Here is a 26499-nt window from a genome sequence, read left to right on the forward strand (position 1 = left end):
TCATATACGCACAGACAGAGCACTTAACGCACACGTCTCGGTCTCTGACGCGCGTGACGCTACGTGAAGGCGGCGGGCTCCAGGCTCTTACCGGCAGCGGCTCCACGTACAGGATGAGGAAGTGCAGGGACATGGACAGGCAGATGGCTCCCAGCAGCCAGATGTTCTCCCAGGGGGGCATGCGGACCAGGGACTGGTTCTCCGAGAGGCTGCGGGGCAGACGGGCGTGAGCCGGGGTGACGCCTCAGAGCGCGGCCCTGTGCGGCTACACCACAGCTAGCGCTGGCACTGCGCGGCTACACCACAGCTAGCGCTGGCACTGCGCGGCTACACCACAGCTAGCGCTGGCACTGCGCGGCTACACCACAGCTAGCGCTGGCACTGCGCGGCTACACCACAGCTAGCGCTGGCACTGCGCGGCTACACCACAGCTAGCGCTGGCACTGCGCGGCTACACCACAGCTAGCGCTGGCACTGCGCGGCTACACCACAGCTAGCGCTGGCACTGCGCGGCTACACCACAGCTAGCGCTGGCACTGCGCGGCTACACCACAGCTAGCGCTGGCACTCCGCAGCACTGGGTACATTAGCATTGAGGGCTAACGCTTTAGTTAGCCATTGCAGTGGTGCTGTAATAAACCTGTTTTTAGCCCGTTTCATTCTGTGACACGGTACAATAATCCACCATTCTGCTTAACCCCTCTCCCAGGCTCAGTAACCTGGGTCGGGGGGGTAAGGGTAGGGGGGCCTTTCAACAGGAGCTTGAGGAGCGCGAGACTCACCTGTTGAGGGCGTTGCACATCTCAATGGTGACCAGTACAGACAGGGCCATGGTCATGGGGTAGGGCGACTCAAACACATGGCACTCCAGGTCTCCAAAATCGGGATTATCAGGGGAACACTGCAGGAAGTGGCTCTGTGGGCGAGAGGTGGGGGTTTGGGACAGTTACCCGGCTGCACATGTCCACAGGTTTGGTGAAGTGTGTGTGTGCGCTCCAGTTGGATCTAAAAGGGAGCCAGCAGGAGGCCTCACCAGCTGGTACAGGGTGACTCTGGGTCCGTCGTCGGCAGCGATGAACCACCAGGCAGCAGCTCCCACAGTTGCAGCTCCCACATAGCCTGTAGGGGGCAGAGCTCAAATGTCATTTAGAGGAAATTACATAAAACACAGGCACACACCGGAGTCCCAACTCCCCCTGGATCTATTTGCCATTTGTTCCTTAATGATGCACAATAGTTTTGCAAGTGCTGATGAGCACTGCTTCAGTCAAAGTCCCTGGGGCCCACACAGCCTCCGGAGACTGCTGTGTGTCATGTGTGCCAGAATTCAGACCCACTGCTCTGACGCGACAGAGCCTGTGTGTGTACCTCCATTCAGTGAGCACTTACTGAACATCCCATAGCTGGGCCAGCTTAAGGGCCGCAGCTTAAGGAAAATGTGCACACAGGCACACGTGCTTCCTGCTTTAAGTCAACCGACTGCAGGGACTGAGGGTGGATAAAAGTGCCAGGTAAAAGCCCACAGTTGAGGCAGGGAGGAGGGGGGCTGAGGAGGAGAGAGGGCCGGGGCACTCACAGCCGATGGCCAGGTATCTGAAGAAGAGCCAGCCGGAGATGAGGGGCTCGCGCGCGTTGCGGGGGGGCTTGTTCATGATGTCCAGGTCGGGGGGGTTGAAGCCCAGGGCGGTGGCCGGCAGCCCGTCCGTCACCAGGTTGACCCACAGCAGCTGGACGGGGATCAGCGCCTCGGGGAAACCCAGGGCCGCCGTCAGGAAGATGCTGTCGCCAGGGAAACAGATGAGAGTCATGCACAGCCGCTAAAAACAGTTCGGAGCGCAGTTTCACCATATTAAGGCATCGTTTACAACAGTGGTCACCAACCCTGGTCCTGGACAGCTACAGGGTCTGCTGGTTTTTGTTCTCACCTTAAAATCTGCACCCAATTGAGACCCAAGACACCAGGTGAGTTGAGATAACCGTGTAATCAACTGCTCTAATTGATTCATGAAGTGCAGAGTCACTATGAAACCAGCAGACCCTGTATCCAGGACCGCGGTGGAGACCACTGATTTACACAGTCGTGGTTCTTAATGATCCACGCCCTGCTCAAGCCCGAGACGACTCCGCCCTTACCACACGACCTCGCCCACATTGGAGGAGATGAGGTAGCGGATGAACTGCTTCATGTTGTTGTAGATGGCCCTGCCCTCCTCCACGGCCGCCACGATGGAGGAGAAGTTGTCGTCGGCGAGGACCATCTCGGAGGCCGTCTTTGCCACGGCGGTGCCGGATCCCATGGCGATGCCGATCTCCGCCTTCTTCAGGGCGGGCGCGTCGTTCACTCCGTCCCCGGTCTGCGGGAGAAGGGACGCCGCGACAACGTGAGCCAAAAAGCACAGGAACCACCCATTTCATTTACCTGTGGATATGATCACAAAATGGCTGCCCGTCCCTTCCGTGACCGTACAGAGCCCGAGAACAGAGCGGACACTTAAGCACACACCATCCACGAGCCCATTTCTAAGGCTAAATCATTATTAATCATTATTAAGCTGTCCTGCTTTTCGTAACACACCAGTTCTTAAAATCCGCGATGGAGACACAGAGGTGCCGAGATGTTGTCTCGGTTAATAAATGAAGTCGTGAAGTTAGCAAGAGGGCACGACCTCAATTTCCATTCCAGTCCTCTTTTCCTGGAAGAGAAGCTCCAGGCTTACCATGGCGGTGATCTCATCGAAGGACTGCAGGAACTCCACAATCTTGGACTTGTGGGAGGGCTCCACCCGGGCGAAGCAGCGGGCCTTCATGACCGCCTCGCGCTGGTTGTGGGGCGTGAGGTCGTCGAACTCGCGGCCGGTGAAGGCCATGTCGTCGACGTCGTCGTCCTCGGAGAAGATGCCGATGCGGCGGCAGATGGCCACGGCGGTGCCCTTGTTGTCCCCGGTGATCATGATGACGCGGATGCCCGCCAGGCGGCACAGCTTGATGGAGGCCGCCACCTCGGTCCTGGGGGGGTCCAGCATCCCCACGCAGCCCACGAATGTCAGGTCCGTCTGTGAGCAGAGAACCGGGGTGAGCAGCCCTGCCTTCAAAACCTGTCACCCGCTTCGTAAAAACAATTTTTAAACCTGGTTTTCCAACTGGGCATGACTAGTAGTATTTCTGGAGCTTAGCCTCATCAGTGCAGCCTTGTGTGTTAATTCAGCACACCAAACAAGCACACATTACACACAAGCTTTTTTTAAAAGGATGAAGCACCCAGCATCATAGCAGGGTCTCCCAGCATCTCCGAGACAAACACCACCTGAGGAAAACATTGCTGACATTCACCCTAGGAACAACAGGAGTGTACCATCAGAAAAACAGAACATTTGGAGCTCCTCTGTTTCACGGCAAACAGATTAAGACCGGTGAGAGTGGCATTCCTACCTCATACTCGATGAAGCGGGCACTGTCCACCAGGACCATGTCCTCCTTCTTGAGGGGGTTGTCGCGCGTGGCCAGGGCCAGGCAGCGCAGAGTGTCGCGGCCCGTGCCGTACTCCCGGATCACCGACATGATCTTCTCCTTGATGCCAGCGTTCATGGGCACCTTGGTGCTGCCCACTCGGATGTGTGTGCACCTGTCAATCACGCCTTCGGGGGCACCCTGCAACACACAACACAGCTTAGTGTTATTTTTATCAGAACGCTAGTGAATTGGTTTAAAGTGCTGATTTTGAATGTCCTGCGTTCCAAAGATGCAGCATTCCATAGGCTAGTGGGATCACTGATCAAGTAGCTACAGTTACACCCAAATTAACCAATTAGTTCAGCATCATAACAGTCAGTGTTAGTTACTGCGCCTCATTAAAATAACAGAAATGAATAAAAATGTCATTATTAAAATGTTCAACATTTAGCTACATGGATATTAAATCAAGAATCTTATTACTGTTTGTCTACCTTTACTAGCTAGCAAGGTAGACACAGCTACTGTATTAGTCCTGTGATGGTACTCGACATATATTTCTATTCGGTTTTCCAAGTGAAAGTTTAGTAGGTGGCAGTATAGCATTACAGTTAGGAAAATAGAGGTTGAGGTTCAATTTCCAGTTAGAGCAATACTGCTGTACCCTTGAGTGGGGTACTCAACTGAAATTGCTTTAGGATTATGGCTAGAATAAAGGGGTAGGGGGGCACGCTACCTTGACGAACATCTTTCCCATGGAGGTGCGGGCCTTGTTGGGGGTGCAGTACACAGACATGGACTTCCTGTCTCTAGAGAACTCCAGGGTGAACTCCTTCTTCATCAGTTGCTTGATCACCTGAAGATCCAGACAGTTCATTACATCAACAAGACTCAACAGGCCTGCTCAGTTCTACTAGGCTAATCAGAGCACACAATTGGTACCATGGTAGATAGCAGATATGACCTAACAGTAGATGCATGTACGCCATCTCACAGTACAACATAACCACCATACTCTGGTGTACTCCGGTCCCTCGGAACAGCCACAGGGAGGAGCTTTGAACCGTGACCCTCGTGAGCCGCCCAAGGATACTCACCGCGTTGCAGGCGTTTGCCCTCTCAATCTTGGACAAGTTCTTGACGTCAGTGTCGAACACGTTCATCTTCTCCACCAGGCAGGTCAGGGCAGTTTCGGTGGCTTCGCCGACTTTCTCGTACACCCCCTTGGTCTGAGGATGGTCAAAGACAGACAGCCGCACAGGTTAATTGCGAACCTCTTCTAGAGAACCCGTTCATCTTATGGCTCATCAGCTCGAGGAGAAGGTAAGGAGGGTTAGGCAGGCGGGGAAACAGACCTCGTTGAAGTCCAGAGAGGAGTCATTGCACAGGGCACAGATGGTGGCAATCTCCACCAGGGCGTCGTACTGGGAGGTCTTAACTTGCTTTCCATCATGAAATCTGGCAAACAAAGAGAAATACTGTCAAGATGAAATGTCAATGTCACATGCTAGCTCCAGATTACATACAAGGCATTGCTGACTTAAACCAATCAGTATTTAGCTGTTGGGTACAAAGTCTTGACTGGTTGATTGACAAAAGCACTGAAAAAACACTGACAGACTCTCTCCCATCACTACTGTGTAAACAACTTTCCTTTACCAACAGATTACAGGTTTACATTTTAATCCTAGCAATGTTGTCAAATCAAGTTTTAAAACACAGCATTAACCCCTTTCATTTTATTAAAAAAAAAAAAAAAAAAAAAAAACTCTTCCTTGTCCACCAAATTTGGAATCACAATTGTCCCGCCTGGATTCACACACCAGGAGCAATGGTGTGTGTGTGTGTGTGTGTGTGTGTGTGTGTGTGTGTGTGTGTGTGTGCACTCTTCCAATGCACATGCCTGTAAGCCAAGGCCTAATTTACACTTTCAGTCCACACACTGCCGCAGTAACGCCTTTTCAATTTGTGAAAAGCAGAGTTGCAAATGTGACTCGGAAACAGACACCGCCTGTGAAGCTGCAATGCCAGTCAAACTCTCGACCGCTTCCATCAGCCCTTTTCATACATTTTCCAAAAAAAGAAAGAAAAGGTCCTTATTTTTATCTTCCAGTGGCCCGCTTTTTCGAATGATGAAAATCCATTTCAACTGTGAATCAAAAACAATGTATGTGCCCCTTCACGGGCAAACACGGTATGCTGCGGGCTAGTTATGGGGCATAGCTACAGGTTGCATAAGGGGTTTATAGATGGCCGTGTGGAAAGGCAGCTAGTTCCATTCGAGTCCGAGGGAGCCATTGTTTATGTCAGTCGACAGGAATACCAGACGCCGGCCAAGGACATTCAACTGCCAAAGCACACGCGATGAATACTGAGCAAAGGCCACAATGGCTAGATTGCATTGGGATGACACTCACACCCCCCTCCCCCCCATCCCCCCCCCTCACTCCTACACATCCAGTCAGCCACCTTCAGGCCCAGCGAGGATTTCTAGCTCACAGAGACGTCCCCCCCCCCCAAATGGGGCCAGGAGGGACTGGTTTACATCACGAGAGAGAGCCACGGTTTATTTAGTTCTAAAAACAGGAGTGTGAGAAAATGGGAGCATTTTGATGTCATCTGTAAAAAGGTCCATCAGCCCATGTTCTTTTAAGGAAAATTAATTCTTTTATGGTTGTGCAATGTTTTACCAAACCTGTCTTTTAGAATGGTCGCCTGGTTTGGCGGTCTCAGCCAAGCTAATAAACACAGGCTGACTGGTTAGAGTAGCCAGTAAAGAGACTGGGGTGCACCACGCACTGCTCCGGGGTATGCATCTTAAGCATGTCACCAGGAAGCCCTGTTCAATCCGGGGCTGCTCTGATCACGCACTCCATAAGGAGTTTCAGCTCCTTGTTCCTGCCCACTGCTTTAGGATACCCCACACAAAAACAAGGCGTGCCAGAGACTCCTTTGTTCCAGTGGCCTTAAACAAACCGAACCCTTTGCACATTCCTGTTTTCGGGTCTTAATACATTTCCTTGTATGGCCATTTGTCTTGTTCTTTTATGCTTTATACATGTTGTTTTGTGTGTTCTCTTAAGCTGTATTTTTATGCTTGCCGTAAATACAATCTCCCTTAATAATAGACAATATTATTAAGGGACAGATGGGACAATAAAGTTTAAAGACAAAGCTAAATAAAAATGTAATACTGGTTGTATAAAGATCAAGGGGAGTCAGAATCAAAATGGCTACAGTCCTATCTGTGAATAAACGTATTCCTGAAACGAAATGAACCCAACAGTGACTACCGATCCATGAAGGCGTGAAAGGATCTTGGACCGCGGTCAGTAAAAGCTTGAATGAGTGCCTCCTCCTGCCTCCCCTGTCTCTCCTATAAGTGTAGTATGAGAGTATAACATACAGCTCTGCGTGTGGGCTTCTGATTGGTGCGCAAAGGCTGCGACTGCAGTGATTGACAGCTGTGGGAATGCGACGGGCCACTCACACTTCTCCTTCAGGGGCGTAGGTGGAACCAGAGATGGTGAACTCGTTCAGGGAGCAGCTCTCTCCTTCAACCTTGTCAACGATGAACATCTGCAACGAACAAAAGGAGAAGACCCCACGGGCGCGCGCACCGGTTTATTAATAAAGCCTGCTCTTATAAAACATCACGCGCACAATAATGTCAGGCGGCCTTTCCGAAAGGCCATTAGCATCAAGCGGCTACAGTTACAACCACACGAACCGATGACCTCAAGTTTCATGTCTGCATTGCCTGGCCTCAAACAGTGCTCATCAATGCTTTATGGACCACGTTCAGTTCTACAGCAGGGGGCAGCACACGCCACTGCACAGGGTGCCCGGCTAAGGAGGCCGCTCTCATCCGTGAGGCTGAGGGGGCCGGCAAAGAGCACGGAGGAGAAACGCGCGGGGAAACGGAGCTAGAACAGATTTCCTTTCCTCCGCTCGCCTGTGTGGACTCATCGCCGGCAGGCTCCCGGTCTCTGCCGTTCTTGAAAATCTGGGACAGGAGTTTGTAAGTCATTTATGGCCGTGAGGGGGGAAGAAGACTAAGTCTTGCGCCTAGCGCGCGGACACAAGTGATTGCGTTCCAGTTAAACCAATCCAGCAGGGTAGGCCTCGCTGGACAGAAGGCTGAGTGGTGAAAGCCAACAGGAAGTCATCAATTATAGGGGGTGAACTGCTCAAACAGCCACAGAGTTGACTTCAATGGGCCCTTGCATCACAGGCGATGAAGCCCTCCCCCATGGCATTGTTCATTCAGTTGGCCTCCTATACCAACGGATTTCACTTGCAGCGACCGTAGAAGAGCTTATTGAGGGTTTTACAGTTTGGCGCACAGCGCCCTGACTCCTCCCCCTCCCCGTCCCACGGAATACCGTGGCAAGCCAATGCCAGTCTGGGGGTTTAAGGGGGGCGGGGAGTGACACTCTGTAAGCAACCAACTGCATGACAGTTAGAAGTTACATCCTGGATATGCAGACTACTGACAAACCAGGACACACAGGGGAAAAGGGACCAACCTAAAAACCTTCTGTGCTTTGATGTAGAAAGGATAAATAATAAACCATTTACCAGTTCCATTTCTATTAACGTGGCCTTTTAAAGTCCGTGATTTTGTACACTCCCAGGATCGTGTAAAAAAAGAGGAGTGTAAAACTGGCCCAGTTAACAGTACAGAGCAGTGAATCCCTCTCTTCCTGGCTCGGGGGGAAGCGCATTGTGCGGGAGCTGGAGCAGGCCCTCGCAGCCAAGCAGCCAGTCAAACGCAAGGTCAGTTACGCAACACCACTGCAAGTAACCCGACTGCTGAATATAGATGAGAGCTGCCTGAGGACCGGAGGGAGAGACCCGCTCTGCCTGGGAGGGAGTGAGGGAGGGGGGGAAGGAGGGAACACGCTGCCAGAGAGAGCGAACGTGAAAGAGAGAGAAATACGAGCAAACACAAAGGCAGAAATAACAAAGAGAGAAAAGGAAGGAAACGAGAGAGAGAGAGAGGAGAACTGCAGGTTGGGAGGAGGAGGAGGGGTACAGACTGGCCCTGTCACGGTTGGAATCTCCATTCTTCTGTCTTTTGGACAGAGCGCAATGGTGCCCCAGGAGCCCACTGCACACACCATTGCCCCACTACACTCAATCAACTGTCTGTGCTCATTTTTTAATTAGGAGCCTGGCTCTAGTTTTAAAACTGCAGCCTGCAGATTGTTGGATTCGCAGGCATTAAACAGAATTTACCTGACAAGATGGCTCTCCTGCCAGATTAAAGATGGCAGGTTTCGGTGTCATTTATATAGGAGGCCTGACAGGACTTTACAACAGACAAACGACTTTCACAAAGACCCTGCCCCCCCCCCCCCCACTCCCACTCCCAACACGAGGCGGAGCCTCACCCGGCAGACGGACATCTGGTTGGTGGTGAGCGTGCCGGTCTTGTCGGAGCAGATGACGGAGGTGCAGCCCAGCGTCTCCACGGAGGGCAGGCTGCGGACGATGGCGTTCTTCTTGGCCATGCGCCGCGTGCCCAGCGCCAGGCAGGTGGTGATGACGGCGGGCAGCCCCTCGGGGATGGCGGCCACGGCCAGCGCCACGGCGATCTTGAAGTAGTAGACGGCGCCGCGGATCCAGGAGCCGCCGTGGACGGGGTCGTTGAAGTGGCCGATGTTGATGATCCACACGGCGATGCAGATGAGCGAGATCACCTTGGACAGCTGCTCGCCGAACTCGTCCAGCTTCTGCTGCAGCGGCGTCTTCTCCTGCTCCGTGCCCGCCATCTCGTCGCGGATCTTGCCGATCTCCGTGTTCACGCCCGTGGCCACCACCACGCCCACCGCCTTCCCGGCGGCGATGTTGGTGCCCTGTTAAACCCACGCACCGGACAGCAGCGGGTCAGGCGGGAGGAACCACACTCGCGGCCTGGCATCGCACAGAAGGCATCATTCAAACAGGCCCGGCTGTGTTCTGCATGCCAGAGGGCACCACAGGCAAAACAGGAAATTCCCTCACTGAAGGTTTACTTCGAGATAAAAATATAACCCCCTTCCCCGGCACCGCAGGGACCAGAAGGCAGAAGTCCTTCGGCGTGAGAAGTTCCTGAGCGGACTGTGAAACGCATGTCACTTACTTGGAAAGAGGAGAGCTTGGCAGCGTTCGCACGTACTGTTTTACTGAACGTCGCCTCAACTAGCGTGCAAACAAAAGGCCAAACTACTAAGCCGCTGCCAATGCGTGTACGCGACTGCCTCTCTCTCCACTGGCCGATCTCCAACAACACAGCCGGCGAAGCCAGAATACGGAATGTGTTCAGAGTGGGTGGCCGGGGGGGGGGGGCTGTGGCGTCGTCGTGGATACTCACGGAGAAGAGCATGTTCTTCTTGTCCTGGTTAACGGCACGGGGGTCAGGTACTGGGTCGGTGTGCTTGATGACAGATACAGACTCTCCTGTGATCAGAGGAGAGAGAGAGAGGGATCAGGAGACATTTAAAAAAACCTCCAAAAAATGTGACCAGCAAGCTCAGCTGTTTACATCTAGCCTCTCTTCTCGTCACTTTCTGTCCCGCTGTCCCTCCATTTCTGCAGCATCTGAGCTCTGATGACCTTTGAACCAAGCAGTCACAGATGTTGTTTATTTCTCCTGGGACCAGGGGTGGGGGGGCGCGCTGGCCATATTTCAAAAGGGCCATGTCCACAATGTCCACAGTGAGGCATTCTTCAGCCTTCAACAAGACTACGTGACCACAAGAACTGTAGATTTGCTGCCGAATTTGAACATTTGACCAAGCTGTGCAAATCTGGCCTCCCAGTCCTAACGCAAACACAGAAAAATTCACTTATAGAGAAACCGGCATGCTAACTGCTGTTCCCACCGCTCCATTTTGGGGTAAGTGTAATGAACGTTTCCTCTGCCTCAGGAGGGACAGAGATGGATCCAGTCTCTGCGGCTGCCTGGCTGGCTCAGCGTACAGCACTGTCCCAGTAACATACCCAGGAGGCGTCTCTCTCAGCAGCCTCATGGCCTTTACTTGGCCCTCAGTCCCGCCTCAATTATTCCTCAACAATCACAAACAATGCTGCTTTCAGGGTCTCCTGAGCATTAAGAACCCAGATTCATTAACAACAAGCAACAACGATCACGAAAAAAAGAAGTCAGGAGCAACTTAACAGAAGGAAATTTTCCTGACGTGGTTCCAGCAGGAGTGGCGTGGCGAATGCAAAGTGTCGCTGTGTCGCGGCAAACGAGAAAAAAAAGAGCCTTCGAACGCTCCCAATGTTATCAGAAGAGCCAGCCGTGCAGACGGCGCATATTAATATGAGCCTATGGCCAAACGGCACCTGCAGAAGCTCAGCTACAGCCTGCTGCGTTACGGCTGGGAGTGTGCGGGTCATGTGACTGACAGGCTGGAACATGGATACTCGAATCTAGATCCAAAATTCAAATCCCTGCCCTGGTTCTCTTTTCACCCAGGTAATCAACTGAGCAAGCAGCGCTACTGATTGGCCAGACTGTATTCACACCCGACTCCCACGTAAATGAAGGGCGGAAAACCAGTAGTTCTTGAAACTCGAGGGCCGTCAGTAACAGAGGGCTAGAGATAAAATTACTGAAAGAAAAGGGCAACGTTTCAAAAGCATGTGGGTCTCACCGGTCAGGATGGACTGGTCTACTCGCAGGGTGGTGGACTTGATTGAAGAGAGGCGAATGTCAGCAGGCACCTTGTCTCCCACTGGGGAAGGAAACACATTGGGGAGGGGGGTAGGGTGTCATTAGTTTCTTGTAACACAACCAGAACCAGAGAAGACGTAGCCAGGTGACCATGAGTTTGGAGGTTGGTGGTTGTAGTTGAGAACAGGCTGATCCCTAACCCCTTTAGCATGGATGAGCAAAGTGAATCCACTTGAAAAGAAGCTTGGCAAGACAATTAGGCCAGGCAGAGTTTGCTTGACTGGGTTTTTTAATACAGTTTGGTCAGCACATAGGAATCAAGACAGACCCAGAATGAGGGCCCTTCATGGACAGCACACAGTAATGACAACATGGGCCGTAGCCTTAAAAACATGCAAATAAAAAAAAACACATCTTGGGGCGGGCTTACAGCATACATTTCTTTAATAAGCTTCCATTTACGATTGAAATCAACAACACAGAAAATGTCATCATAAAACGTCACTGCAAGATCTCTAGTTGATACTTTTTGCACTTCTGAAGTGTTCCTCTGCACGTATTGGACAGTGACAGCCTTCCCTAGGGGGAAGTTCTTAGTCACAGCCTCTTGGGAATCTAAGAGGTGAACAGTCAGCAGAGAGTTCCCAGGCCAATGGGAGGAGAGACCTGGCTTCCAGCGAATTTCCACGGAGACAGTTTCTGGAAGCGCTTTATTTTAACGTGACGGCGTCAGGCCTGGTCTCAGGCTTCCTCAGCATGCTGAGGCAACGACGGGAACACCAGAGAAAACAGGGCTGCAGAGGGGAGGGCCCACTCCGCTCCGTCCAGATTACGCTTGCCTACGCTTGCATAAACACCCGCGGCCAATTAAAAGGTGCCGAAGGACCTGCGAGAAGCACTGCTTAGCTGGTGGTTATAAAGTTAGACCTTGGGAAGCCTCTCTTTCAAAAATTGACTTTTTAAAATTCTAATTTTATTTTAATTAATTTTCCAGGAAGAGTTTGCATGAGTCACAGAAGCACAAGCGCACATGCCCCCACACAGTAAGACTGCCATGACTTTTGGGGAGATCTTTCCGTTGTTCATACAGAAAACAAAACTCTACAGGAGACCAGCTTCCATTGCGCCGCAGCCCGAGACAAACAGAAACGCGCCCTTTCTTTCCACTAACAAATGGAACGGTGATTGCCAATAAATTAAGGGAGAGTAAATATGACTTCCTTCCACAAACAATTTTTTTGCATAAACTAGCAGGCAGACAAGAGAAAGGCTTAAAGAGCGTTTTTAGGGCTTGTCTGGAGAGCTTCAGCGTTTGACGTTTATACGCTCTCCTTTCGGGGGCGGCCTGGTTCATCTTCGCTCACAGAAAAAGCTTATTTTACGCAAACGGCATATCTCAGGGTTTAAATCCAGCCGGCTTGCGTAAACCAACCGTTTTATAGACGAGCAGCAGTGCGGTTTTCCCAGTGAAATGGATGAGAGACGGAAAACGTCGCCCTTGCATTACATTTCATGGAGCAAGCTAATGAAGGAAGAAGCAAGCTGCTGGGAGGGCAAAGCAGAAGGGAGGTTTTCTGCCAAAAGGCAAATGGACCTGCGTAACTGCAGCTGTGCAAAAGGAGGAGAGAAGAGTGAAAAACAGAGGGGGGGGGGGGGGGGGGGGCGAGCTGCCGTCAGGATTCCCTTTTCAGGACCGAGCGGACATGTAAACTAATCTGAGCCCCCGGTGCCCTTGAGGGGAGTGGGGGGTGGGGAGAAAATAGCACGGGACGGACAATGCACACAGCCAAAAATGGGAAAACTATTTCAATATGTTCCCTGATGCTCTGATCAGGTTTAAATGTGGACACGCGATAGCAGCTGCCTCCCTGCTCGCCCCGCCGCAGAGGAAGGAGGGAGCTAACAGAAGTGGCGAGCGAGGGGGCGGAGCCTCACCCTCCGCCGTGCCGCCAAACTCCACCTTAAATTTAGAACACCGGCCAGCGCCTCGCAAACACGAACCATCGGCGCCTACCGCCGTATCGTACCCCTGTTGCCTCAGGAAATAACCAGCACCCACCCCCCACGCAGCACCAAACATCTGTCAGTCAAGATAAAATCTGACCAAATCGTTCCTCGCCAGTGACAAAATGTTCTGAACCCACAGCGCCGCTTCATGCAGGATGCCGCCCGACTGTTGAAGACGATCAAGGCTTTTCGCAGGAAACGCTCTTCCTAGAACTCCGCTGCCCTCTTGAACCCACCCGTCTAAATACAGAACAACGGACACGGCTCACCTTCACCAGTTAAGGTGGGTCACCTAGTGACATTCCTCTTGGATGCTCACAGGACTGCAGAGAACATCCCTCATCCAAGCTATAACGGTGCTAACCAGCCCTGTTCCTGAAGATCTACCGTCCTTGTTGGTTTTCATTCAAACCCTAATTTGGCAAGTGACTCTAGCAGCTCAACAAAGATCTCTAGCTGTTGAGTGAGGAGCGCTTTGTTAGGGTAGGACTGAAAACCTACAGGGTGGTAGATATCCAGGAACAAGGTTGGTTACCATGGAGGTATAAGATTCACTTTTAGATGCACTCATCTGTCAGCCTACAAATCTTCCACAAAATGAGGCCAACCAACCTCACCCGAGCCATCTGCAATTTATGAACAAGGAAAGCCCTTATGTCACAAGCAATAAAGATACATACTGATACTACTGTATGTGGGGTGGGAGTGGAACGTTTGTAGTCATATCATCCCCCTTAGTCATACTGCTAAACGCACTTCCTTTAGTTTTGCAACACTTCACATGGTACAACTTGATAAATGAAACATGTCTGCACGCACACACACACACACACACACACACACACACACACACCAGCCTGCTTTAGCGCTCGTTGCAGTTGGGCTCCAGACCTGTCACTGCTGCTTAAATTAGCCGTATGCTTTCTGAGAAGCGGACCGTGTTTCCGGGTGCCGTTTGTTTCCAGTCCATTCTGAACAAAGCGCCGCGTGCGTACAGTATATCATCGGCTCCTCCGTGTCAACATCCCACTTGTTCCGCACCCAGCAGCCCCTTCAGCCGCCATCGCTTCTTCACCTCGGCGCTTGCCAAATGGAAAAGAGGGAACGGCGGTTTCCCCCCCACTTCAAGTGCAAAGACCTCTGGGTCAGCGTGAGGTCTGTCCCAGACGGGGAACTCGGATCACTCACATCTGCTTCACAGGATATTATCCTTCACAGGATATTCTGCTTCACAGGATATTATCCTTCACAGGATATTCTGCTTCACAGGATATTCCCCCGCGAGAATTCCGACCACCCTGTATACCAAAAGACATCTCTCACACGCGCGGACGTGCGTTTACGCAACAACTTCAACCACTTCCATGTAAAGAGGCGGAGTGTAATGTTTATTTTTTGTGGGTATTTTGTAAGCCACACTGCGCAGCCACGACTGAAGTAATCTCTGAGACGCTGTCCTCTGCACTTCAGCAGCAGCACATCCCTGCCAATGTACCACAGCCGCACAAATAAACGCGCACAGCCGCACAAACCCGGAGACATTCGGCAGCGGGCAAACTTTGGCTTTTCCCTGACGGCTTCCCCTGGTCACGCGTGAGTCCGGAAGGCCGGAGAGAAAGGACCGCGTGAAAGGGGCGCACGGCGTCCTCTGAGCTCTGGGTGGAGGGCCGAGCCACATCCTGTGCTAAATTATTTATATATACGAGATCTGCCCGCCCATAAAACACGTCTGGTTTGAACGGGCTGCAGAGAGGCTCACCACCCGCGGCCCGGTCTCTCCCCCCCCAGCTCGGCGTGTTCATCCTGCTCATTCGCACCCAGGTGAAGCTGATTGAATTCCAGCAGACTGGGGCTCGCTTACTGATCCTCTCATCCACACTGGCCAGACGAGGACATAAAAGAAACGGGGGGGGGGGGGGGGGCATGGGGTGACAGTCCCAGTTCAGTTACCATGGCGATGGAAAACCGTACCCAGGGTGTCCAGATGAATTCCAGATGCGAGCGGACACAGCCTGAGCTGCTGTGATTGGCCCAAGATCAAAACGGGGCCAGGACAGAACGCACGGGGCAGTCACAGCGCCGACATGAACCAAAGCTAATTAAAGCAAGCAGAAGATACGCATAAATAATAATGAAAGAAAGATAATGTGCACAAAAAAGAAAAAAAGCACAAACCCGCACAAAAGGCACAACGTGTTCACTGGCAAGAGAGCTGCGTAGGCTCTCCTCATTGGCCAAATGACACGGAACAGACCACATGACACTGAGGCGCAGTCATGGTCTGCTGAAGTACGCTGGCCTGTCAACCTCAGACCAGCCGCTGGCGCGTCGACAGGAAGTCAGCGGCCATGTTAGCGGGAGCGAAGTGCTCGGCCGCGGCTGTCTGCAGCGGATCCAGGGTGAGCGTGAGCAGACGGCTCGAGGGGAGTGGGGTGCGTCTCTTGGACGGGGCTCAGCGGAGCTCTTGTTTCTGGCACTTTGTCTCCCCCCTCCCCCCAGCCCCCAGCCCCCAGCCGCGCTCTAAGGTCACCTCTCCCCTCGTTAATGGCTCCTCTTTATAGCCTCTTCAGGGTCGGAGCTGGCTGTCTGCACTTTCCCCCCCTGTCAGTCACCATTTACTGGCGGCCGGCGACCCCCTGACCCCGAGCGGGCGGAGTCAGGAGGTCAAGCAGCGCGGCGGGAGTCTTGCGGCCCTGCTGCTGAGCGCGGGGGCTGAGGGCCAGCACTCCACAGACCCGCCTGTCCCCAGGGGCAGGTGCTCCTGTCCACACGCAGCTGACCGCTGTAACACCCAACAACTCTAACCCCCCCCCAACCTACCCAAAGTCTCACTCTGGTTATTACACAAGGCCAGGTGCTGACAGGACCTCTGCACCAGCCCAAGGTCATTATAGTACAGCCTTTTCCTTCAGTTTTGCTTCCTGTGGTATATTCTTAAATTTAATTTGCATTCAGTTTCAGTTTAGCTTGGAAACCCCCTGGGCTGGTTTTTATTTTAGTTTTTGTATCATTTTGGTCTTCCATTTTAGTTTTGATTAAAGTGCTGCAAAAAAACTCAAACACCTTTGCTGTTGATTATATTACCAATTACCAGAGAAGGCAAACAAACTCCAATTCTAAAATTCTGTTTTAAAAAATATATATTTTAATATTTTTTTGGGCTTTTTTCAGCTTCATTAGACAGAATGGTGTAGAGAGACAGGAAGAACTAGGAGGAGAGAGAGGGAGAGACGCGCGACAAAGGTCGGCGGTCAGACGGACTTGAACCGCCAACGTTGTGGCTCACAACGAGCACGCGGAAAGCGCTCTACGCCACTGGAGGGCCCCTAAAATTAATGACAACGCACAAGGTAGCATATCGCAATCTAGTGGTCGCAACCACCGAGCACTAAGCTGGCTGCGATTTTGCACCACCAAAACCGCCCCCCGTGTAGCGGGTGTCACTGCAGATACGCATACCGTGGTTCCATTTACAACAAACATGTCCATTCATGCCGAGAACAGAAGCATAAAAACACTAAGCATGATAAAAACAATGCCATTTTATAGAGACCTCTAAGTGCAGACAACTCCATTTCATCCACGCTGAAGCTTTGCAGCGCTTCCTGGCGCACCCATCCAATAACTGGCAAAGGCGGGCGTACAGTGCAGTATATCACTTCCTCGGCCAAGTCTGAATTGCGGCAGGCCTCATTTACAATAACCTTGCACCAGCCACCTGGCCGGGACCTGACAATCATCAGAGGTCTCTATGGTGACAGGGGACGCTTGCCAGGCCGCGCTAAATGCCACATGCCATCGCCGGTGTCTGGAATCCCAGGCTGCACAGGGTGCTGATGGGCAGAGGGTGTGTGCAGGGCATCCTCTGGCACTTCCCTATAAGGTCGCCATCATCACTCCCTCCGGGGAGAGAAGGGGCGGCCGGAGGCCTCATGCTCTCCCTCCCTGCCTCTCTGCCCCCCGGCCCCTCCCTCCATCCCTCCCTCCCTGCCCCTGTGCCCCTATCTCCCTGCCTGTCTGTTGCCCCGCCCCTCTCGAGTGTACTCCCTATACCAGCTTGCGTCCTGCACAGCTCCCATCAAAGTCAGTCTTCCCACCTCCACAGGGGTCAGCTGAACACCGTCGGGCGACTCTCATGGACAAAGGCAAGAGTGATCTTTAGCTGCCAATCATGTCAGGGGGTGGGGAGGGGGTGGGTTTCAGGGGGTTATTCATGCTAACACATGAAATGAGTTTGAGTCGGGAAGGGTTCATTTCCCCTACGCCGAACGGACAAACGCACTGCGCGCACAAGCAGAAGCAACGGGCCCGTGACACTGCTGCAGCAGCTCCAGCTGTGTTGCCATGCAGACACAGAGAGAGGCGCCTGAATCCAGACGGGAGGGAAACTTCGCTCTCAGTCGCAGCGAGGCACTGCGGGAGAGTGAAGGGGGGGAGGGGGGGACAGAGAGACAGGGGGGGCACTGCAAGGCAACAGCAGAGTATGAGTCACCAAAAAGCACGCATCATCACTTAGACTGGACTTCATCACACTCCGCAAAACCTCTCGCTTTACACCAAATTCTCTTAAACTCCAGACCACAGCAATGCAGGCAGGTCACCCGTTTCCCCTCTACAGACAGTGCACACCCCCCCCTCCCCCCCAGGAGGTCAGAGGTCCTATGGGACACTAAATGCAGGGCCTGTGGGGGCGGGGGCTTTGTCCCACGGACAGGGCCGGTGTGGGGGTACGGACAGTGCCGCGGAGCTTGCGCTTATACAGCAGAGAAGCAGAGAGAGGGGGCTGCTGTGGAGGGACCAGAGCTACCACTGCACCGTTTAAAATTCTGTTCATGAAGCAAACCCCCTCTAAACCCCCCCTACACCATTTCCCCGCACGGCTGTGTCCGTTCGAGTCGCTGTGTCCTCTATGGTTTTCACACTGTAGAGGGTGCTGACGCTCCTGCTTACGTCAGCACCCAAGAACAAGGGGGGGAGGGGGTCCATGTCATTTTCAAAACCACTCATTCCGAGATTAGATCAGAACGGTTATGAGGCAGGACATTTTTGGTCTTCCTAAAAAGGAAGAGCTTATTATCATCATTTCTTTTTTTAAGTATGTGCATCCTCTGCAGGATTTAGCCAAAATGTGCAGACACCTCACTCATGGCGTCTTCATCTTTAATTTGGTATGATCCCAATCCTCTAACCTTTTTATGCAGCCAATACATTCACATGATCTGGCACCGCAATCCAAATCAGTGGACTGTGGATTAGTCAGTGCAGATTACACTGGAATCTTCTGCTTCCAGACTGCTGGACCGGCAGCAGGGGGGTGAGAGTATTGCTTTGTGCTGTATCCAGCCCTCTTAGCAATGCTCACTTCTACTGAGGAATACGTTTTATATCCTCCCACCATATACAAATACGCACACATCCTCCACACCAATTTGACCCATGTGCCAATCTTTCAAAAAAAAAAAGGTTTCCCGAATTTTGAAGAGGGGCTTGAAAACAGTAGTCTGAGTTCAGCCGCTTTTGTGGACAGCGCCTCGTGTACGCAAACGGCGCAAACAGGGAGCGCTCAGACCGACGGAAACCCAGCCCGTGAATGAGCGGGCACACCTGACAGGGGAGCAGCGCTCCCCATCAACCAGAGCGCCACTTATAGAGCCTGCGCTCACGCTCACGGTCGCGCTCAAGGTCGGCGGAGAGCCCCTCGGAACAGCGCGTTACGTCACGGCACACGCTGCCGCAATGTGCCCCAGAGAAGGGCGGGAAGGGGGGGCAGACACCTGTCATCTTCACTTCTGTCACTGCGGGCTATAAATAAAGCATTCCATAATTCAGACAAGAGAGCGGCGGTAAGAATGAAACCCACGACTGCAGCACACGCTCACAATAAGTAAATAAGTAAATAAATAAATAAATAAATAAATAAATAAAAGCCCTTCCGCTCCTCCAGACCTCCGCTGCAGCTCAGAGATAAACCGTAGTGCTGCAGGAGCGCTTTCGGACAAGGTCTCCCCAAAAACCCGCCCGACGCGCTGCCCGACGTCCCTCCGTCCCGCGGACCCCGTGCAGCCGCGTGCTCGCTAGCGCACGTTGCGCCCCCGGGGGACGGTCGCGCTTCGTACCCTGCGCGAGGGCGCTAGAGGGCCCCCCCTATCGGGGGCCCCGTCGGGGCCGGCGCTGATTAGGATGTGTGCGCGGGGGGGCGGGGCTAACGTGGCAGGTAACGGCGTTTCCCGACCCAGAATAGACTCGGCTCTGGTGAGAGCCGTCGCCTGCCTCCAGCGATTGGCCGCTTGGGAGGACAGCTGCCAAAAATACAGCAGGCCTGTGAGGGGGTCACCTGTGAGGTGGAGTGGGGGGGGGGGGGGGGGGGAGGAACTGCAGATGATGTGCAGGTTTAAATGAAGGACAGCTTCAGGACTGACCCCTAAAAGCTTTGCCTGTGCCCATTGGGCCACTGTGACCGAGGAAAACGAGTAAAGAGAATTCTGGGAGAGGAAAGAAAGAAAAAGCCCTCCTCAAACCAAAGTGGACACTGCCAAATGGGAAGCAACCATTGGCTGATGTCAGACTGTCCAGCAGAAGGGTGAGTAAACTCAGAATCGAGCACAGGCGTTTCTGCTCGATGCTTGGAGCACACAGTATTTTGGAGAAAAAACAAAAACAAAATGAAGAACATTTGGCCGTTCACACAAGGTTCCCATAAATCAAACTGCACTCAACGGAAAATGGTTCTGACCTCATGCCTAGCAAGCTGGAGCTTCATTTTCAGGCAAGAGTGTACACAAAGAAACTTAGGAATCCGCAAATGTAGAGAACGGCGAATGCAAACTACACCAGGGGCCTCCAAACTTCAGTGTCTGCTGGTATGTGCTAATCTTAAAAACCAGAAACAGATTTCAACATGGTGAGATGTCAAAGTTCAACTGATCAAACAATTTCACTTGCCAGAGACTAACCCCGAACAAGACCCAACAAAATAATTCAAAGTTTAGCGGAACAAGGTAGAGCAGGGGTGCCCAATACGCCGATCAACCAATCGATTGTGGAGGTCATGCTCGTAGATCACATGTCACCAGAGGGCCTTAGCCACATTCCACATTTGCACAGACCGCAAGCCTGTACTGAAAAGCTGGCCCGAAGCACAGTGGTGCAACTCTTGAGCTTTAAATCGATCAACTGATTCAACTGACAGTGGATCAAGTGGCTCTCCGGGACCGGGCAGGGGACCCCGGGACCATAATCTCAAGATCCAAATTATTGCCCACTCTAATGTGCCAGTTCCCGTCAGGCCACACGTACTCTCAGTGCGGAGACGAGCGGGGTGCTTACCGGCCACTTCCACGATATCGCCGGGGACGATTTCCTTGGCTTTAATCCTCTGGACGCTCTTCCTGTCCTGACGGTAGACCTTCCCCATCTCAGGCTCGTACTCTTTGAGGGCTTCGATGGCATTTTCAGCATTTCGTTCCTGAGGGGGGGGAAGTGCAACGCCGACAGTCACGTACTCTTCTAATGCATTGTACACACACATGGATGAGCAGTTTAACTTGATCTGAAAGTTATGACATTACAAGCAGGGAAAGAATATTCACACCAGAGTGACATAGTACAAAGTGTTCACCAGTTTCAGAATAGAAACATTGTAACCTCTTAAAAACATCTTACTCTTTTGAAGCTTCTTGGTTTTGACAAGTCGTTACTGGACAAGTGTTACAGACAAGAAAAAAAAGCAAACCAGCTTAATCTCACAGGAAGCACAGCCGTCTTCTGTTGCTGTTGTTTCCAAGGTTTCTTTCTTTTTTTTGGGTGGACGGAAATTATGCATCACGAGATATTGTTTAATAACGGATCTTCCTTTCCTTCGCCTAACTTTCGTTTTCTCAACAATCAATCTCTCGGACGTCCCCGGCCACAACGGGGCAGCTCTTCAGCCATGACACTGTGGAACACTTTGACCTCGCCCCCGACGACCCCGCGCCGGTTTCAAAGCACCCAAGCTGTGCCAGTCTGAGCACAGCTGATGCTCGCTGATCTCCTAATAATCGCCCGCTGCTGGGCTAGCGTGGCGGCGAGAGCCGGAGCAGCGGCCGTGTGGGGGACGACGGGCTCGGAGGAACGGTGGGCCCCAACGCCGGGGCGGGGGGCAAGCGGGAACAACGGCCATGGTGGGCGGACGAATCGGACAACTAGCAATAGGGCACCATGGTGTTAATGTGTACTTAGCGACAAGACTGACCGCTTCCCCGTCTGGTTTAGCATACCCTTCTCCCTCGAGCAGAGGGCAGGCAGGGTCCTCGTGGCTGTCCCCGATTCACCCCGAGCCGGAGGGTAACACACACAACCGTGACACGAGCGAGGCCAACACAACAGCGCTGAAGAACGGGATGCCCCACAATTCCAGAAGCCTCAGAAAATTTGGCAGCGAATCAAAATGTTTTTATCTTGACGTCTGTGAGTGCCATACACCAAGCTAATCTGCTGGGTGAGAAGCCATTTTTAATGACCTGCATTGAACTCCAAGATAAAGAAGTGAATATTATAAGAGGAAGGCATGTTAAAATACTGTAGCGTATATTTTGATTGTATTTCCTTAGAAGGGCCTCTTGTAGCACATTAACAGTGGCGTACTTCATCAGCTTCTACAAGGGCTCAAGTGTATCAGTCCCTACTTTCGGTCAAATCAGAACAAATTCATGAACTGGATGTAGAAACTAAATAAATTGCAAATGCTTATGTATTTGCAATAGCAAACAAGACAATCAAGCCCTGCACTGGGTCAAATACACTGTACAACCTTTACAAATCCTGGAACATATAGGCTGTAAAATAAAGTGCAATAAGATTTTCCCATCTATTCACTACCCACTTTAGAATGACCAATCATGTCTCTCGAGTTGCCCAGAGCACCAATGTGCACCAATGAGCCAATCAGTGTTCATATTAATGCAGGATTCAGCATTTGTTAACACAGAAAAAAGATCCAAAACGCAAATATTTCTATAAACAGAGATATTCAAAGGTCTTTCTTTTAAAGATAACAGGCGGTGACCCAGACATGAACGAATGCCAGCTTCTCATTGCTTTCTGCTGGCAGACTTTGTTCCTCCAAATGACAAATTTGGAGATACATTTCTTGACAAGCATCTGGCCACTTCAGTGGCTCAGAAAAGCAAATTTAAATCGACCAAAATCAAACTGACAATCATCAGAACACACGGCAGACCCTGCAGGATCGTCTACATGCCCAGCCTAGCATCCCTCTACAACCATGACAACCGGATGCACCAATCCCCTGGTGGCCCAAGGCTCCACAGCTGGCAAAAACGTGACAAATTAGCAGGGACAATTATAGATGATGGAGGTCAATGGCTCCTTAAATGGATGAATAATCAAATGAATCCCCCCCACTGGGATCTCACTCACCCAAGCTCGTAATAAAACAAGTAAAATAAAAACAATTCAGAAAAATGGAATATTCAAGAAAAGTCCTGCCTGGTTTGTAGGATACCCCTGAAGCCCTGTGAAGAGGACTCCAAAGAACCCAGCAAGGCTCAACCACATTTAAAGCTTGAACTTCAATTCCTCATAATAGGCTATATACGTACGGTGCTGGGTCACAATAAAACATTAAACCTACAGACCACGATCTCACGCATGAATTAACCCAGCCTCTTAAAACAAGGAAGTGAGTAGAAGTATTCGCCATTAACACCTGCATCTGGCCTGGATTTGCAAAGCACCAAAATGGCTATTTGAAAATGGCAAATGGAGACTCGCAAACCGATGCTTGCGAGAGAAATTTATCACAACACCCTTGAATACGAACGAATGCTTCTTTGTTGATAGCACTGTTTACACAGATAGTCACGTGGCTTATCAATGGACTTTTTCCAGAGAGAATAAAGAAAGGCAGAAAAAACCCTTAAGTGAAGGAAATGAAAAGGAAAAACCACAAAATGAATCCCAACCCGTTAAAAGGCAATCAGGCTGAACTCCTGCAAAAAAAGGAAGAATAACAGGAAGACTAAAACAAACAAACTTCTGTCAAAAAATGCCTGGTGCCCTCTGGAAGTCTTCTCAGAATTTGCCATGCTTGCCATGGACAGAGGATTTTCTTTCCATAACCCAAGTAAGTGCACCAGTCCACTCTGAGTGACTGACATACTCACTGGAAAATGCCCCTACCATTTTAAACTGATCCAAACTAGCCATCTTCAGCAAAACAAAAGAATGGATACCGTGGGTACCCTTCTGCCAGGTCATTACAGCAGAGGACGGGCTCTACAGACCGCATTACCACCCTGCTACCCAAAGCAGCTTTTCTGGGCCATCTGGAATTTGGCACATTGAGGCATCTGTGAGAAAAAAAACACTTGCTGGTTTGGACAACAAACCGGATAAATAAAATAAAAACCGAGGCTGAACGTGAGCCCTGCGAGAGAACGGAAAGCCTAAAACTCCACAATCGGTTCAAAGCAACCGCAAAATAACATCCAAATATTTTATTAAAATAATGTCGAAAAGTTTGTTTCTGTACAAACTCCCACTGGCAGAGTTCTATGCTACAATTCCCTGCCAGTATGATTCCCTCTAGAGCTATTCACACAAAAGCTGTTAGACATACCCATGGTGCACTCTGCTGCACGGTCATTAACACTTAAGATTACACTTTTAAAGCTCAGCAGAATAAGCTCAGTGGATGACATTCAATCTTTGAAATGCAAAGATTTTCATTTTTTTTTGCAGGTTTCAAGCTTATCATGAATTAACATGGACCACAAATTTGTGCTTTACAGTACATTTTGGGTAGGTTATCACATTTCTTGTGGAACTAAAATTTGGTTTCATAGCAACACGTCAGAACTGTATAAAATGCACCAAATGACCCAGTTCCAGTCCTATTTTTGGGCCATGTTTTCCCAGTATTCCCCACTGAGCTTTTGAGGACCACTTCAAACAAGCAGGCATAAAGATGTCAAAGGACTTTGTGAAGTGCTTTTGTGGGAGCCTTCCTGGCCTGCTCTCGTACAGTCAATACCAGAACTGAGGTCATGATACATGCAGTGGGAAATGAAACGAGAGCAAGCAATAGAAGAGAGGAAAGGAAAGGGAGAGAGAGAATGAGAGGGCGAGAGAGAGCGGGAGGGAGAACAAGGGAACAAGAAAGAGAGGGCGAGAGAGAACCTACATGCAATCAGTAATCATACCCCATTAGTTCCCTCTCTCTCCCCAACAGGATATTTTGTCCTGCAGGATTCCCCTTTTACGGTGCAAACCCTCTGCCTTCAATGAGTAATTTCACCTACAAGAACAGCAACCAAATTTGGGCATGCTCTGCCCGACACAGCCTGGACCGTCCTCATCATCATCACCGTTGTCAGGGAGACCAGCTCCATGTCATTCCCCAACGGCTCGAGCGTGGGCGGATCCAGAGCTCTGTAACCTAAAGCTGGGGTGAACCAGAGGCCTACTCACAAAGCAGCGGGGCCGGCCGACGCCTCGTCCTCCCACAGCTCTCCAACGCACGCCTCGCATCGCAAGGCTGCAGAAGTACTTTTTAAAATAAAATATCAGGCAGGTAGACCAGCAGTTTACACTGCCCCCGTTACATACATTTAATATGAAACGGCGCAGCACCACAGACATAATAGGAATGGATGCAGTCCTCAACTCTACAAAGGACAAAACCTTGAAAGTCAAGGTCAAACCTTAAATCAAGTCGATTTGAATTCTTTATAGGATGGTTACTTGCATTAATCTAGCCTCACTAACCAACCAACATCTTGGTTTAAGTTAATAACCAATAATAAAACGAGCAGGGTATAATTATAACATTTTCCGTTTCATTGTTGACTTTCCCCAACAATAACCTACTGTTTGGTGACCTGCCATCTTCGGCCTCGCTTTCAAAGTTTCGCAGTTTTGTTCTGCCCCGTCTTTAAATCAAACACTATTCCGTAGCAATAAGGCTCATTTTGGCGTCAAACATCCCTTTGGGTACGTTGCGGCTGATAACTCACAAATGCTGGCAATTCTCACTTGTGGAGTAGGCTCCCAATTTACTGTGAACCTCCAATATTGAAGAGTAGGTGTGATATAATGAACATATGCACACAGCACAAGAATACCCTGTCTTTGGTTGAGAATTAAATTGTAGTCGAGAAAAAATAAAAAAAGTGTCAGTCTTGTGCAATCGAAAGCTATTTTAAACTGCACCTGACACACAGTTTTAGAGGGGGAGGAATACTTAGTACAACATTTTTGTTAAACGATCACCTTCTTGCATTAGTGATAAGAAAATCACGTTTTACAACAAGGAGTTTGGTAACGTGTAACTTCTAACCAAATTTGGTTGACTGGTCAGTCCATGACTAAGAGTGATAGGAAGCGGGTCGGTGGTATGAAGAAGTTACCTGAGGCCAATGAGGAATTAAGAAAAGAAATATTAAAATAAGTAGTGGTAGCCATTTCCTTTTTTGGAGGGAAATACCAGACTGAACGACATTAGCCTGAGGCTATGGAAGATGTGTGCATTATCCTCACATTAGCAACTTTGACGCAACTGATCCCCATTTCTGAGAACAGCAGTTACCCTCACCGGTGTAAGTACATACTGCACTCTCACAAGGAGGAAAAGAATCCATAATCACAACTTTCATATTGATTCACACACCCTGGAATGATAATATTTACAGAACAACACTCACTACTCTGGGAAGGTTATCCTCTGCTCCATTTAAAAATATTTCTGAGATGTGTGGAATTTTGGAGGATGAGGAAGGCTAGTGCTTAAAAAGCCATGCATGCAGGCTTCCAGGCGGCTGCAGCTAACTGAATCTCCTGTATTTGGTGTGTGATAGGTCTCATGGTCTGAAACAGATTCCCACCTCTGCCATACCAAACAGCTGGAAACACCGACTGGTAACAAAATGGCCACCTAGCGACTTCAATGGTACACAACAGTGCTATGACTAAATAGTGAATTGCGATAGCTTGTTTGGGAAACATTCCTCATTTTTATTCTACCATGACCACCAGTATGGTCTATAGGACTGCCGTTGTCCTGCATCGCTAACAAAAAAAATAAAATAAAAAAGATTAAATAAACACCCTCTTAAACTGTAGGTATACATTAATCTGTGTATCATTCCAAGAATTGCAATACAATTCCAATTTCACTGTAATTTTGAGCATGGGCTAAATTATTGAAGTTTTGATTCTACATGGCTATGATAAGGGCATAGAATATTACAAGTTAAATTAAGCCAAACTATGTTTTGAACTGTAGACTACTCTCAGCTAATATTAAAATTCAAATTGTAATTAAGGATCCAAAACCTACCAACCCTTAGTTCACACACCAATTAATAGACAATTAA

The 26499-nt window shown here is 50.4% G+C and overlaps 1 protein-coding gene across 3 annotated transcripts in view; it reads right to left on the bottom strand.

The window, feature by feature from the left end:
- Positions 1-26499, bottom strand: part of atp2a2a (ATPase sarcoplasmic/endoplasmic reticulum Ca2+ transporting 2a) — a 40023-nt gene that overhangs the window by 6335 nt on the left and 7189 nt on the right. For all 3 annotated transcript variants that reach the window (XR_010332833.1, XM_064354202.1, XM_064354201.1), the window contains exons 5-19: positions 20450-20588; positions 11097-11177; positions 9809-9894; positions 8847-9311; positions 6941-7029; positions 4806-4908; positions 4548-4679; positions 4187-4306; positions 3430-3648; positions 2718-3053; positions 2134-2354; positions 1577-1779; positions 1034-1119; positions 783-916; positions 92-209 (exon numbers count right to left, since the gene is read on the bottom strand). Coding sequence is in view for 2 of the 3 variants with exons in the window: in XM_064354202.1 (XP_064210272.1) it covers positions 92-209; positions 783-916; positions 1034-1119; positions 1577-1779; positions 2134-2354; positions 2718-3053; positions 3430-3648; positions 4187-4306; positions 4548-4679; positions 4806-4908; positions 6941-7029; positions 8847-9311; positions 9809-9894; positions 11097-11177; positions 20450-20588 (2532 nt within the window). In the remaining variant the exon portion in view is untranslated. The remainder of the gene's footprint in view (positions 1-91; positions 210-782; positions 917-1033; positions 1120-1576; positions 1780-2133; positions 2355-2717; positions 3054-3429; positions 3649-4186; positions 4307-4547; positions 4680-4805; positions 4909-6940; positions 7030-8846; positions 9312-9808; positions 9895-11096; positions 11178-20449; positions 20589-26499) is intronic.

The sequence above is a fragment of the Anguilla rostrata genome, chromosome 10, assembly GCF_018555375.3.
Source record: "Anguilla rostrata isolate EN2019 chromosome 10, ASM1855537v3, whole genome shotgun sequence".
NCBI lineage: Eukaryota > Metazoa > Chordata > Actinopteri > Anguilliformes > Anguillidae > Anguilla > Anguilla rostrata.